The sequence below is a fragment of the Dasypus novemcinctus genome, chromosome 14, assembly GCF_030445035.2.
Source record: "Dasypus novemcinctus isolate mDasNov1 chromosome 14, mDasNov1.1.hap2, whole genome shotgun sequence".
NCBI classification, from domain to species: Eukaryota; Metazoa; Chordata; class Mammalia; order Cingulata; family Dasypodidae; genus Dasypus; species Dasypus novemcinctus.
This window is the reverse complement of record NC_080686.1, coordinates 60,236,995-60,251,424: the sequence shown is the minus strand read 5'-3', so window position 1 is coordinate 60,251,424 and position 14,430 is coordinate 60,236,995. Positions and strand designations below refer to the sequence as shown.

The following is a 14,430-nucleotide window of genomic DNA, read 5'->3' as shown; positions in this document are numbered from 1 at the left end:
GGGCCAGGTACCCAAAGTATATAAGGTAACCAGCTCACTCTTGCTCCTGGTTAGGATTCCGAGGGCCACACTCACCAGAACAAGGGGCAACCATTTCAACAGTCCCAGCTAAAATGGAAGCGCGCCTAGACCTGGGCACCTTAATCCTCTGTAAATACCTGAGTTTTTTAGGCCACCGTGTTTTACTCACTGGCCACCATCTCAATGTGACTTGTGATAGCACCTGTTTTCCTGGTGCATCTGTCCACAACTTCCCAATTTCACCTTAAGGTCCTATTACCCTCCACAGGTAGGCTACACAGTAGGCCTCAAATAAGAATGACATGTTATTCGGGCCGTCGAAGGCTTAAATTCTGGGAGCTTTTATTTAGACATATCCCATACCTTCTAACTTCCTTCCTCCAAACTGGTCTTCCTTACCCATCCTACATTTCCTAAGTTTCCACCATTCCCCAAGTCATCTGTCCACCTATCACCTCCTCCACCTTGAGCGATCTGCGTCGCGGCTCCGGACTAACCCCACTTCTTTTCCAATCCCGGCTGGGGCTCGGCCACCCCCTCAAGGGTCTCTCACGCAGATCCGCTGCACCGGCCCCTCGACCCTATTCTATCGCCGCTCTTTCCGTACTCACTTTGGGCTTCTCGGGCAATTTCTTCCGGTTCTTCTTCTTCTGCTCCTCGCTTCTGAGATTCTTCAGCAGAGGCAGGTCGTCAGGGCTCGGGGCCGGCGAGGCTGCCACCTCCTCCCGCTTGCGCGGCGGGCTCCTCCGTTTCTTGCGGGCGCCGGCGCAAGCCACGGCCCAACCGTAGCCGAGCAGGCATAGCAGTAGCAGACCCAGAGCGCCCGTGCCCACCAGGATCACCCAGCCCGGGTACCGCTTCGGCTCCAGCCCCAGGTCGAGGCCCAGCTCGGTGCGCAGAAAACCTAGGCCGGCCGAGAGTATTTCCCGCAGTCGGGCAGAGCCCTCCTCGGCCTGCTGAGCCAGCGCGTCCTGCCAGCTCGGTGCAGCCATCTTCCCTCCCGTCAGAGGGACTCGCAGGAAGCCACTAGGGCGTAGGGACGCCGTGGAATAGTCAAGGGAAGCAAGAAATGGCCAGGCCGGACAGCTTCAGACCGAGCGCATCGCGGCCGCCCCTCGCGCCGGAGCCAGGAATCGGCCGCTGCCACCGCCGGGAGGGGAGAGGGGGTTCCCAGGCTCCCCCTAGTCGGCCTCACTCCGCTGCCGCCAGGAGGAGGAGGGGGCGAGGAGAGGGAGTCTCTCCAGCGGCCGCCGCTAAGCGGCGTCTCCGCGCCAGCGCCGGGATCCAGCCCTCCTCCCTCGGCGGAACAATGGCGGCTCCGGCCGCGATCCACGCCTAACGCGGGGGACGACGGGGTGGGGCGCGGATCACGTGAGCGCGAGGGGCGGGGCGCGGGAGGCGCGTGTGGCCGTGTGGGCGGGGCGGCAGCCGTGGGGGAGGAGGCGCTGCCCTTGCGGTTGGCTGTGAGTAGATTGGGCCTTGCCGAAGCTTGGAGTCTGCGAACCCGCTGGCTGTGGAAGGAGGGGAGGGAGGGTTTACTGTAGGAAACCTCGGCGGGGTGCGCGGGGGTGGGAAGTCAGAGGACGTGGCTGCCCTGAATGAGTCCTGGGGAGGAGCTCTCGAGGAAGCCTGGTGGGTGGGGAGTTGAAGGGCGAAGAGCGATGAACCGGGTCGCCGGGTCTAGGTCAAAGTCTCTCAAGTAGAAGTATTTTTTTTTTTTTTTTCCTTTTCTTTTTCTGGAGGTGGGGTGGAACCGGCTATTTCTTCCTAGGATCATCGGTCGACTCTTTCCGAGTGTCTCAGCTGTGTCAGGCCGGCACTTTTCTTTTTGGGTCTCCTGCGTTTAATTCACAAATTGGATATTTTTTCTTCACGGCCAACTAACATATACTACGTGCCTACCATTTGCCACCCTGGTTTGGACGTGCTCGCGTCGTTTCGCACGTTCACTCTTGCTCTCACTTCCCAGAATTCAAGAGTTGGAAAGGCCGTGGGAGGAACTATTCTTTTCGTGCTAATTGTAGCTTTAATAAGAAATAAGTAGAAAAGAACATTAGATTGCGTTTACGTGCAGAAATGGCTTCTCATTGCGTTTTATTTTAAGCTTTATACAACACCGCAAAAGGAATTTCAAAAAAAATCTTATATACTTTGTTAACATTCTCTAGGGAAGCTTTAAGAAGGAAAGGAATTGTCTTTTCAGGTTTTAATTTTAAACATGTTTGGGGACTGTCTCAGGGTTCTTAAATTACATTTTGCTATAAGGATACAATGTTTTATTGTTAAATGATAATTAGCATGTAAGCAAGTGTCTTAAACTAAGTATAGACTTTCTCAAAGAACAGAATTGTAAGTAATATTAATTACTCAATGTGAAAAATGTGCTAAGCAACAACTTTGCAACAATGTTGTAATGCATGTTGTGATTAATGGATGGAAAGGAGTTTTGTCAATAATAAAAATAAACTTTTATTTTGCAAAGCTTTGTACAGAATTATAAAGATTAAATTATAAGACCAGAAACACCTAGAGGTTCCAAGTTCCATTTATATTTGTGAAATTAGATTTATAATCCTACATGTGCCTTGGTTCCAGAGAGAAGAAGTGTCCAAGATTTTCCTAAGAAGATCGACTGACTATTCTAGGCTAACACCTGTGAATTTATGAATTACACCACTACAATAATAGTAGAGGGGTTTGTTTGCCCATTTCTTTGGCAGCCTAGCAAGTATTGGTATAAGTATAATCATATCACTTCTCCTTTCAGTGACCTTTACCCTTAAAAAGAAACAAAAATGTTAACTGTATCACCCGGGACACTTTTTTTATATATAACGTTCTAGTTTTCTTTCTATGTATATATAAACAACAGTGGAGTCATACAGTACTGTGTTACTCTTAAAGGTAGTCATGAACATGCCAATTGATAAAACCACAGGGAACACAACTGTAGTCACATAAAGTTAAGTTTATTAACTTGCAGCAGGACAGAGTTAAGTAAAATTTAAATGAAGCAATGTTTTGAAGACTCAAAGTGGAATTGTGTGTGAAGGGGATAATAATCAGGCCTGGCCAGAGAAGTAAACTCAAGAATCCTAATTCCTTAGAAATGGCAAAATTAAGATAAACAAATGTTTCTGCCACCCCTAGCGGGAAACTCTTCCCCGGGGTTAGAAGTAAAGACTACTTTTTCTAGGAGTCAGAGTGACCCATGTAGAATAGATAAATGAATTGTATATAACCATACAATGTAATACCTCTCAAAAGGAATGAACTATGCAACAACATGGATGAACCTTGACATGATTATGCTGAGTGAAAGAAGCCAGCCAAAAAAATAAGTACATATTGTGTGGGTCCATTTAATTGCAGCTAGGAAATGCAAACTAATTTATAGTGAAAGCAAATCAGTGGTTACTTGGGGTTGGGGAAGAACAAGCAGAGGTGAGAGTACTAGGAAACTTTGGAAGTAATAGATTCATTCACTATCTTGATGGTGGTGTTGGGTTTTATGGTTGTATATGTATGTCAGAACTTACCAAATTGTATACTTCAACCCAAACCTTAATAAAGCAGTGTTGTTTGTTTGTTTTTAAGTGATCTACATGGCTCAGAACCAGCAGACAAGAATGGATGTTCCATTCTCACTGCTGGGATTTCAAAGTTTTTGCCAATCTATGATTCTAGATAGCAAGGTTTTTCAACATTATATCCTTGGTGTTAATTTACAAAAGCAGTTTTTTACAGATTTGCACAATAAATATTCTTATACAACATCATGTTTAATGTCTTCATATTCTATTACCTGGCTCTAGTGTGATTTATTTAATACTTCATTGTTGCATAGTTAGATTATTTACAGGATTTTTGTTTTATTTTTGTTTTAGGTCATTAAAAGCAGTTCTCTCATGAGCATACTTTTAACTCAATTTTGGTGAATATCCTTAATTACTTCTTGAGGATAGAATCCTGGCACTGTTAATTGCCTGAGCCAAAGCCCATGGTATGTGAATTAAAGACTAGTAATTAAAAGAACTGAAGAATGTATCTACTTCAAGCCTCTCATTTTATAGAAGAGAAAAAGTGAGTTTCCAAGTGTCGTACCTCAAAAGTGCCTGAACTCAAATCAGAGTCCAGACTTCTCACCTCTCTTGACCCCTTGGTTATTCCTTTTTCATTTCATATTCTATAAATACTTCAGAAATGTTAGTTGATTAAAGGGAAGACTACAATGATGATGTTAGTTTTGTATCTGTTAAGTATGTGAATGCTTGATTTTTAGATTTGAATTTATTTTTCAACTTTTTTTTTTTACCTGATAACAAGAGATGTTCATATATACCACAGAAAATATGAATGATGCAAAAAATATTTCAAAAGAAAATACAGGGAGTGGATGTGGCTCAAGCCATTGAGCTCCGGCTTCCCAAATGGGAGGTCCCAGGTTTGGTTCCTGGTGCCTTCTAAAAAACAACAAAAACAGACAACAAGCAAACAAACAAACAAAAAAACTGGCTTCCCACATATGAGATCCTGGATTCAATTCCAGTCCTGGATACACCCTCCCCCCAAAAATACAAACTCCCTAGTTATTCTACCACTAATATTTCACCAGTATTGGTATATTGGTATAGTTCCACTTCATATTTTCATTTTTGTATAAAGATAATTAGGCTCATGCCATGGATATAGTTTTTTTTCCCATTTAAAACATTTTTTCCAGGTTAGTGCAGGAAGCTAACTTCCACTCAAGTAGCTCCTCTTTGAGAGTGAATGAAAGAAAGAGGTTGGCTTGGATCTTCAAAATGTAGACTATTGCTCTCCTGGGTAGAATTATGCCCTGTTGGTGACAGAGTTATAAGCTTAGAAGGATGATTTTTACAGTAATTTAAAAAACTACAGTTGAGTCAAGAATTTAGAGATATGGTCAAGCAAGTGTTACCTTCAGAATAAATCTAGTAAGAATTAATAAATAATGGAATTATTTTGCTGCAGATGTTTCTTAAAATGAAAGGTAGTTTATAAATGTGTTGCTGAAAGGGGCAGGGTATTTCCCAGTCTCTCTAGAAAATCGGAAAAATGCTAAGGCTCTATATGGTATTAGTAACTGCAATCTTATCAGTTGTACCAATCACATTACAAGGGGGATCAGGGAGCAGAGAAGACTGATTGTCATAACAAAAGTGAAAGTTGTAATCTGTTCATTCAGTGGGGTACCTTGCAGCAACAAACAGTGGATATTTACACTTTGATATCATGCACTTAAAGTAAGTTTTATAGATACATATGCTGTGAAAATGTAAAACCATGCATAGGAATAATGAACAGCAAATTCAGGATAGTGGCTATCTGTGGAGAGAGTGGAAGTGAAATGAGATTGGGGAGAAGTAGATTTGTGTTATAATGTTTCATGTCTAAAACTAGGTTATGGGTATAAGGGTGCTTGTCATATCTTCTCTACCTTTTGTGTGCCTGAAATATTGTGAAATTTCAGTGACAATAGTGAGTTTGCAGAGAAGCTAGACCAAAAAATGGAATTTTCCCTGACTCTACAGTTGCTAGGTTGTTAAAATCCTACAATGGTGAAGAGTAATGTTGGACCATCTTAACAGCTATCCCCTAAGGTCATTTAAACACCTTTGCTCTGATTTCATGCTCAATACCACACTCAGTAGTAATACCGTTTCTCATGTAGACTCTACTGCATAAAAGAGAATTGGTCAACTAGCTGCCTTTTAAGCAATCTGATCCTCTATATTTATTACTGTAAATCATACATTCTCAATAGAGTGATAGTGCTCCCATGGGGATGAAAATTATTGGTTCTTGGGCTGAAAAAAGTATTTTTCAATATAAAGCACTGGTATAATATAGCTCATAAGCAGATACACATTTATCTGTGGTACTAAAATCTCAAGGGGAAGAGATTGGAAAAACAATGCATAAAAGACTCCTTGGTAAAAGGGTCAAGTCGGACCAGCAGAATATCTCAATCTACATGTAATATCAGGAGTTAAAAATGCTTTTTGACCTGAATCAAAGGGGGAAATGGAAAGGACAAATGAGTTTATATGGCTATGAGTCTCCAAAAAGAGCTGGGAGGTTATCAGAGGGGTTGCCCTTATGCACACCTCAGCAGAGTCCCAGAGACAGATAAAGTAGAAACAACCCTGGGTATTGGTTCTTCTGAGGGCTTCAGAGACCCACAGATTCTATGGTCATGGCAGATGGAGTTCAGTGCCATGTCAGTCAGCCCTACTTTGGAATTTGTGTTTCTATGTGATGGAGCTGGACTTGGATGTGATCTTTGTTTATAAGCCTCTCCTGTTACTTTTACCGGAAGTGTAGTTGGTGCTGGGGTTTAATATATACCCAGGGGACCTGAATCTCTGGACTGACCATGTGATAGGCCCTGAACCTCAAGAGACTTCAGCTCCTACACTCTGGTTTATTGGACCTACCCCACTCAGCTAACATGGAGTTGAAGAAGGTCAACCACCACACCAGGGAGCCAAGAGTGCCTACTACTGAAAGCAGGAGGATTGCATCCAGCATCCATGTGGAATCTAAGCCCCCTCTTGATATAGATGTGGAGTGGACACAACCATTGCAAGGTCCACAGGATGGAGGAATAGAGTATGGATTAGAGTCGACTTCTGATATTCTATTCATGAACTATTGTGATTAGTAACCGAAGAAAATGTGGCATTGGTGTGGAGAAAGTGGCCATGGTGGCTGCTGGGTGTGGGGAATGGGAGGAAGAGATGAGATGTGGAGGCGTTTTTGGGACTTGGAGTTGTCCTGGGTTACCGGACATTGTGTGTCCTCCCATGGCCCACTGGGTGGAATGTGGGAGAATGAGGGCTATGATGTGGACCATTGACCATGAGGTGCAGCGGTGCTCAAGAGATGTATTCACCAAATGCAATGAATGTCTCATGATGATGGAGGAGATTGTTGTTATGGGGGGAGGAGTCGGGTGAGCGGGGTGGGGGGTATATGCGGCCCTCATATTTTTTGAATGTAATATTAAAAAAATAAAGACAAAAAAGACTCCTTGGTGTGTGGGGGGTGGATAAAAAAATCATTGAGAAATATTGGTATAAAGGAAGAAATTAACACTGTGTTTTGTCAATTTGGCTTCTGTGTTTTTGGTTACTAAGTATCTTTATTAAATCTCAATCCTCTGCTTTAAATTCATTGTCTGTGTCCTCAAACAGTATGATGGACTCTACCTTAAATAGCCTTAATAAGTAAAATAGAGTATTGCTATAGTAAGTTGGATTGCACATGGGGATTATAATGGATTCTGTGATGCACCACCTAGATCCCCCTTCAGGAATGAAGGACTTATTCTCCAATATTTGGAGTGCTGCCAGAAGACATTCCTTAGCTATCAAACTTCAGTGGGGGGTGGGATTATTGAGGAAAATTTTGTCAAGGTCGTGCCTCCTTCCAGGGATAGCCCATATCCATTGATTGGCCAGTTTAGGAATATGAAGTTCTGGTCTTCTGCCCTGGCTTTGGACAATTCTGAAAGACCATCCTGGCCCCAGAGCCCTCCATGTGGTTGGCTGAGGACTGTCGGGACTGCATCTTGGTTCATTTCTGCCACTGCCCAATCCTGTTTTCTTCCCTTCCTTTCACTGGCATTGAGTCCAAGAGCACTTCCTAATAAATGTCCTGCATGGTAGTCTTTCTCAAAATCTGCTTTGCATAGAACCCAACCTGTTACAGGAATGATAAAGTATTTATAAAATATTTGATATAACTGAGGAAGGAGAGATTATTTCTGCATAGGGGTAGCAAAAACCTTTAAAAGCAAGATGTTTAATTTAAAGCTTGAAGGATGAATAGGATGTTGCTAAGAAAAGGGGATGAAGATAGAAAAGAACATTTAGATGGAACAGTAGGAATGAGACATGAGAGAACCCGGTATATCTAGATTATGGTGAGCTCTGTTGTATAACTAGAGATAAAGTCCATGGGATTTAGTGAGGGATTGAAGAAGAAGGAATTGACAAGAATGATTTCTAGGTTTTTCACTTCCAATTGGATAGCTGGTTGTGCCATTCACTGGGATGGGGAATATGGGGAGAGAACTAAGTTTGGCGACCAAAGATTAGTAGCTTGGTTTTAAGCATATTGATTTTAAGGAATATAGACTATCTAGATGGAGATACCAAATAGGCAGGTAGCTAGGTGGTGTGGACACCAGAGGAGAGATCAGAGTTTGTTTCTTTGCTTCACCCACACTTTTCATTTCTCAATCATTCTATGCTCTGTACTGCCACAAACCCTTGCATTGGCTGGTTCTTGTTAATGGAATTCATTTCCTTGTTTTTCTCTCTCTATATAAAATGTTGTTATCTCCCAGAAGCCATGCCCAATCCCTGGATCACATTATGTCCTGATGTTACATATTTTGATAGCAACATGAGTTTTCATAGTGTTTTTAAAAAGTGTAACTTCATGTTTATCTGTGTAGTTATTATTTTCTCTCTTCTTCTGATGTGAGAAAGGGAACTGTGTCTCTTTTTGCTCACTACTGTATGCCCTACACCTAGCGTAATGCCTAGCACATGGTAGGTGCTCAGAACATATAGAAAGAATAGTTTATATTAATGCGAATAAAAAGCCTAATATCTATTTACATGTGGTGCAAACAGATACATCTCTGTTTGAAGGTATCAGTTAGTACTTGGTGGAGGAAAGCCTCTAAGACGACCCCATCCTGCCTCCTGTCTCTACCAACAGAATTTGGCAATAGGTGATAGGATGTCAATTTTGTGATTATGTTACATAAGATTGTGAGTTCCATTTGCTAGCAGACTCTTTCTTTTCTCTTTCCTTCACTGGTTTTATTGAAGTAAGCTTTCAAAAGAGGCCTATGTGGCAAGAAACTGAGGGTGGCTTTCTGCCAGCAACTTGAAAGAAACCAAGGCCCTCGGTCTGACAGGCCTCAAACAACTGAATCCTGCCAACAACCACAGGAGTTTGGAAGTAGATCCTTACCCCACTGAGCCTCAGATGAGACCCCAGTCTCAGACAACTGGTGAGAGACCCTAAAGCAGAGAGCCAGTTAAACTGAGCCCAGATTCTTGATGCACTAAATCTGTAGTAACATTTTTGTGTGACAATAGACAACTAACTTTGGTATTTTGGCACCTAGTAGTGGGGTGCTGCTGTAACTAACACCTAAATATGTGGGAGTGGCTTTGAAGCCAAACAGCAGTCAGAGTCTGGGAGAATTTTGAGGAGCATGATAAAGCCCAAATTGTCTTGAACAGACTGTTAGTAGAAATATGGTCTTTAGAGGCATTGCCAGATAAGGCTCAAAAGGAAGTAAGGGACATGTTTTAGAAACTGGAGGAAAGGGTATCTTTGTTGTATAATGACAGAAAACTTAGCAAAATTGTCTCTTGCAATTATGTGGAAAGCAGAACATGTAAATAATGAATTTGAATATATATCTGCGGAGACTCCCAAGCAAAGTGTTGAAGGTACCACTGAGTTTCTTCTTAATGCTTTTAGTAAAATGTGAGAGGAGAAAGACAAATTGACTGAAGAACTGTGAAATATAAAGAATCAGGACTCAATGATTTTGAAAATATCAACCTCTTCAAATGGTAAAAGATGCTAAAATTAAGAAATGGCTTCTGAGCACTATCAGAAAAAATGGCATAGAGAAAATCAGAGAATGTGACTGCAATCTTTTGTTAAAACCTCAAAAAGATCAAAGGATTAGAATATTCACAGGAAGTGCTCATCAAAGAGATTAAAGGTGTGCCTCAAGGAATCTCTCAGTAAAACTACAGGTCTTCTAGGAAGTTTAATGGCATTGTTCTCAGCAAAATTAACAGAAGCCCAAGACAGAGAAGGTCTCACCTGAAAGGAGTATTGGCTTTTGTGTAAAGTGGCTTTTGTGTAAAGTAGTGAACCCTGATGAAATTCATAGAAGGCCCACAAGGTTTTTGAGAAAATATCACCAAAAACACTGCCAGTTTGGAAATACAGGGAAAGTAGAAAATGAAAAGGTACTGAATTCCCAAAATTCTTCTGGCAGGAAGCAGGCTGAAAAAAAAAAAAAAAACTTAGTGACAAACATGTACAGCTTTTCATGAAAAAGAAGGGAAGACTCAGAGGGTGGATCCAAGATCCCAGAAGGTGGAGCCAAGAGTCACAGAGAATTACTCCCAGAAACCTAACCAAGGAAATTCCAACATCTGCCCAGGTAGATTTCAGAATTGCTCTAAATCACTTCTCTTCTGTGGCTCCCATTCCCACCCTGCTTTTGAACAGGATTGTGTTTAGCTATTTTCCTCTGCCTGTCCAACCATTATATGTTGTGTTTGTGGGAAGGGGGCAGAAAACTTATTCTAGTTTCACAGATCCACAGATTGAGAGGAATTGTGCTCCATAAGCTGTAATTAACACCTGAGAATCCCCATCCAAACCTAGACTTGATTTAAATGATGAGGTTCTGGACTTTGAGCAGATGGTGCAATGGAATGAGACTCCTGGAGATCTTAGCAGAGGGTGAATGTATTTTGCATGTGGAAGTGATGTGACTTATTTAGGGACCAGAGGGTGGAAAGTAGTAAGTGGTTTCTTGGATGGCCTTCAATGATCCTTTATCCTGGTATTTAAGGCCTTGTGCAATCCTATTCCCTTAAGAAATTTGCTTCTAACCAATAGACTACCTCAACATTGAGGGGGTCTCACTCCTGCAATCAAAGTACAAAAGATTCTGACTTGTCTTGCTAGTGGAGTGTCTCCCTTGCTGGCTTTGATGAAGCACATTGCCATGTTGGAGAGGCACAGTGGCAAGGAACTGGGAGTGGCCTCTGACCAACAGCCAGCTAGGAACTAAGACCCTCAGTCCAACAGTCCAAAGGGAACTGTAGTCTGCCAATAATCATGTAAATGAACTGAAAAGTGGGTTTTTCCTCAGTTGAGCCTTCAGATGAGAACCCAGCCCTGACTAACACCTTATTGCAACCCTGTGAGAGACCTGAAATTAGAGGACCCAGCTAAACTGTGCCCAGATTCCTGACCCACAGAATCTATGAGATAATAAACATGGCTTATTTTGCATTAAAAAAATTTATTGATATGTATCACACATGCATAAATGTACATAAACAATAAGTGTATAGTAATAGTTGTGAACTTACAAAACAAACATACAAAACATGCGAGGACATCATACCTCACCCTACAAATAATACCTTGCATTGTTGTGAAACATTTTAAACTAATTATTAAAGAGTATCTTCAAAATATTACTACCAACCGAAGTATCTGACAGTTGGTATATTTTTCCCCAATCCATTCTATTATTATTTTTTAAAATTTTTTATCATTTTTATATGAATATACATAAACAAGTGTATAGTAAAAGTTGTGAACTTACAAAGTAAATATGCATAACATTGTACAGGGGTCCCACCACCAGCACCTTGCCTTGTTGTGAGACATTTCTTACAAATGATGAAAGAATGTTGTCAAAACCTTACTACTAACTATAGTCCTTATCTTACATTTGGTGTATTTTCCCCCAATTCACCCTATTATTTTTAAAATATATTTTTATGACAGAAGTTGTAAACTTAGAAAACAATCATACACATGTGAAGAATTCCCACACAACACCCCTCTATCAACACACCATGCTGGGATGGAACATTTGTTACAGATTTTGAGATAATATAATTAGACTATTACCAGGTCCATAGTGTACATTTGGCATACTTTTTCCATACTCTGCCATTATCAGCACAGTACATCTTTGGTTTAAATGCATGAATATTAAATTATTGCTGTTAACCATAGTCCAGAGGTCACTCCAGTTGTATTTTTCCCATCCTTCACCACATTCCCACCACCCTGCAATAGTGATGTACATCTGCTCTAGCTCACAAAAGATACTCTTGCATTTGTACTATCAACCACAATTCTCATTCACCTCTGGGTTTACTGTGTTATTCAGTCCCAAGATTATTTTCTAGTTTTTGTTAAATTGGCATTGAAAGAAATCCCTAGACTACTCTTTTCAGCCACATTCCGATTTATAAACCAGCTGTTACTATCTCAGTGTAATGTGTTACCATCAACTCTGTACATTACCACACTTTTACAGTAAAGTTAATTCAAACTTTCTACATACATTAAATATCAGTAGTCCATCTCAGTATTCCTCTTATCTCCTTTAAGTACCCACCACCTGCCACCAGGTCTTGAAGATATTTTCCTACATCTTCTTCTAGAAGCATTATGGTTCTTGCTTTTATATTTTTGATCCATTTTGAGTTAATTTTTGTATAATGTGTGAGATAGGGATCCTCTTTTCTTCTTTTGGCTATGGATATCAAGTTCTCTCAGCACCCTTTGTTGAATGGACTGTTCTGCCTGAGCTGGGTGGGTTTGACAGGCTTGTCAAATATCACTTGACTACAGATGTGAGGATCTGTTTCTTAACCATCGGTTTGGTACCATTGGTCTATGTGTCTTTATGCCAGTACCATGCAATTTTTACCACTGTAGCTAGGCAATATGATTTAAAGTCCAGAAGTGAGAGTCCTCCAACTTCACTTATCCTTTTTAAGATATTTTTGGCTATTTAGGACCCCTTATCCTTCCAAATAAATTTGATAATCATGTTTTCCATTTATTTTAACAATGCTGGTGGCATTTTTATTGGGATTGCATTGAATCTGTGTATCAATTTGGGGGGAGTTGACGTCTTAATGATATTTAGTCTTCCAATCTGTGAGCATGGAATGTTCTTCCAATTATTTGGTCTTTTTTGATTTCCTTTAACAATGAGTTGTAGTTTTCTGAAATTAGTGCCCTGTGTCATTGGTTAAGTTTATTCCCAAATATTTGGTTCCTCTAGCCGCCATCGTAAATGGAATTTTTTTCTCTGACTTCCTCCTCAGATTGTTCATTACTAGTGTCTTTTAAAGTCTATTTCATCTTATATAAGCATAGGTACTCCAATTTTGTTGCTGTTGAGGTTGTTTTGGTTACTGAATGCATGGTGGAGCAGTTTGGCATTGTTTATGAATTCCAAAAATAGTTATTGAGGGAAATGGATTTGGCTCAACTGATAGAGCGTCTATCTACCACATGGGAGGCCCAGGGTTCAAACTCAGGGTCTCCTGACCTGTGTAGTGAGCTGGCCCACACACAGTGTTGATGGGTGCAAGGAGTGCCATGCCATGCAGGGTGTCCCCCACGTAGCGGAGCCCCACGCACAAGGAGTGCGCCCGTAATGAGACCTACCCTGTGTGAGAAAAGCACAACCTGCCCAGGAGTGGTGCTGCACACACAGAGAGCTGACGCAGCAAGATGATGCAACAAAAAGAGACACAGATTCCTGGTGCCACTGACAAGAATGCAAGCAGACACAGAAGAACACACAGCAAATGGACACAGAGAGCAGACAATGAAGGGGGAGGGAGGGTAGAGAAATAAAAAATAATAAAAATCTTAAAAAAATAGTTATTGGATTATGTTTGTAAATTGGTGTGTTGGAGGTATCACTTTTAATTGATTAAATTATGATTAGGACTTTGATTGGCTCATGTCAGTAGATCATTGAGTCTATCTGATTCACAGATAAAAGACATGGCAAAGGACAGAGTTGAGAGTTTTGAGCTGGAGCCTGGGAAGTAACCACACAGAGGAACAGAGCAGCTGAGCCCGGAGAGAATCAAGCCTGGGGAGAGAGACAGAGCCAGTCATCTGATAGTCTATAGCTGGCCTAATGGAGAGAAGCAAAGCCTAGAAAACCTCATAGTCTGCAGCTGACCTAGTGGAGAAAACAGAGGAGCTGAGCCCAGAGAGAAATAAGCCCAGGAAGAGAGGATCACAGGAAGCCTGAACTCTGGTAAATGTCAGCAGCCATCTTGCTGCAACGTGGCTGTAGACTTTGGTGAGGGAAGTTACTTAATGTGTTATGGTTTAGTAAGCTTCTACCCCAAATAAGTACCCTTTATAAAAACAAACTGATTTCTGGTATTTTGCATCAGCACCCCTTTCGCTGACTAAAACATGTGAAATATCTTTTTCCAGGCTTTCACCTTCAATTCATTGGTATCCTTGGGTCTAAGATGAGTCTCCTGTAGACAGCATATAGGTGGCTCATATTTTCTTATCCATTCTGCCAGTCTGTGTCTTTTGATTAGGGAGTTTAGTCCATTAACATTCAATGTTCTTACTGTAAAGGTAGTTCTTATTTCATCCATTTTGACCTTTGGGTTTTATTTGTCATATTTTATTTTCACCATTCTTTTGACACTTTTAGTTACTTTTACTGATATAATCTTCATTTGTAAACTCTCTTCCAAGCCTCTCTTGCCTGACTTTTCTTTTCAGACTGTAGCACAATCTTTAGTATTTCCT

General features: G+C 41.2%; 1 protein-coding gene across 4 annotated transcripts in view; it reads right to left on the bottom strand.

Annotated features, from left to right (window-relative positions):
* Positions 1-1,373, bottom strand: part of MTDH (metadherin) — a 53,750-nt gene extending 52,377 nt beyond the window's left edge. For 2 of the 4 annotated variants that reach the window (XM_004474684.4, XM_058275760.2), the window contains exon 1: positions 633-1,332. In XM_004474684.4, coding sequence (XP_004474741.1) covers positions 633-1,013 — 381 coding nt within the window. In that variant the 5' untranslated portion in view covers positions 1,014-1,332. Of the gene's footprint in view, positions 1-632 lie in introns of all 4 variants that reach the window. The other 2 variants (XM_004474683.4, XM_004474685.3) reach the window with 2 other exon arrangements.
* Positions 1,374-14,430: the final 13,057 nt, after the last annotated feature.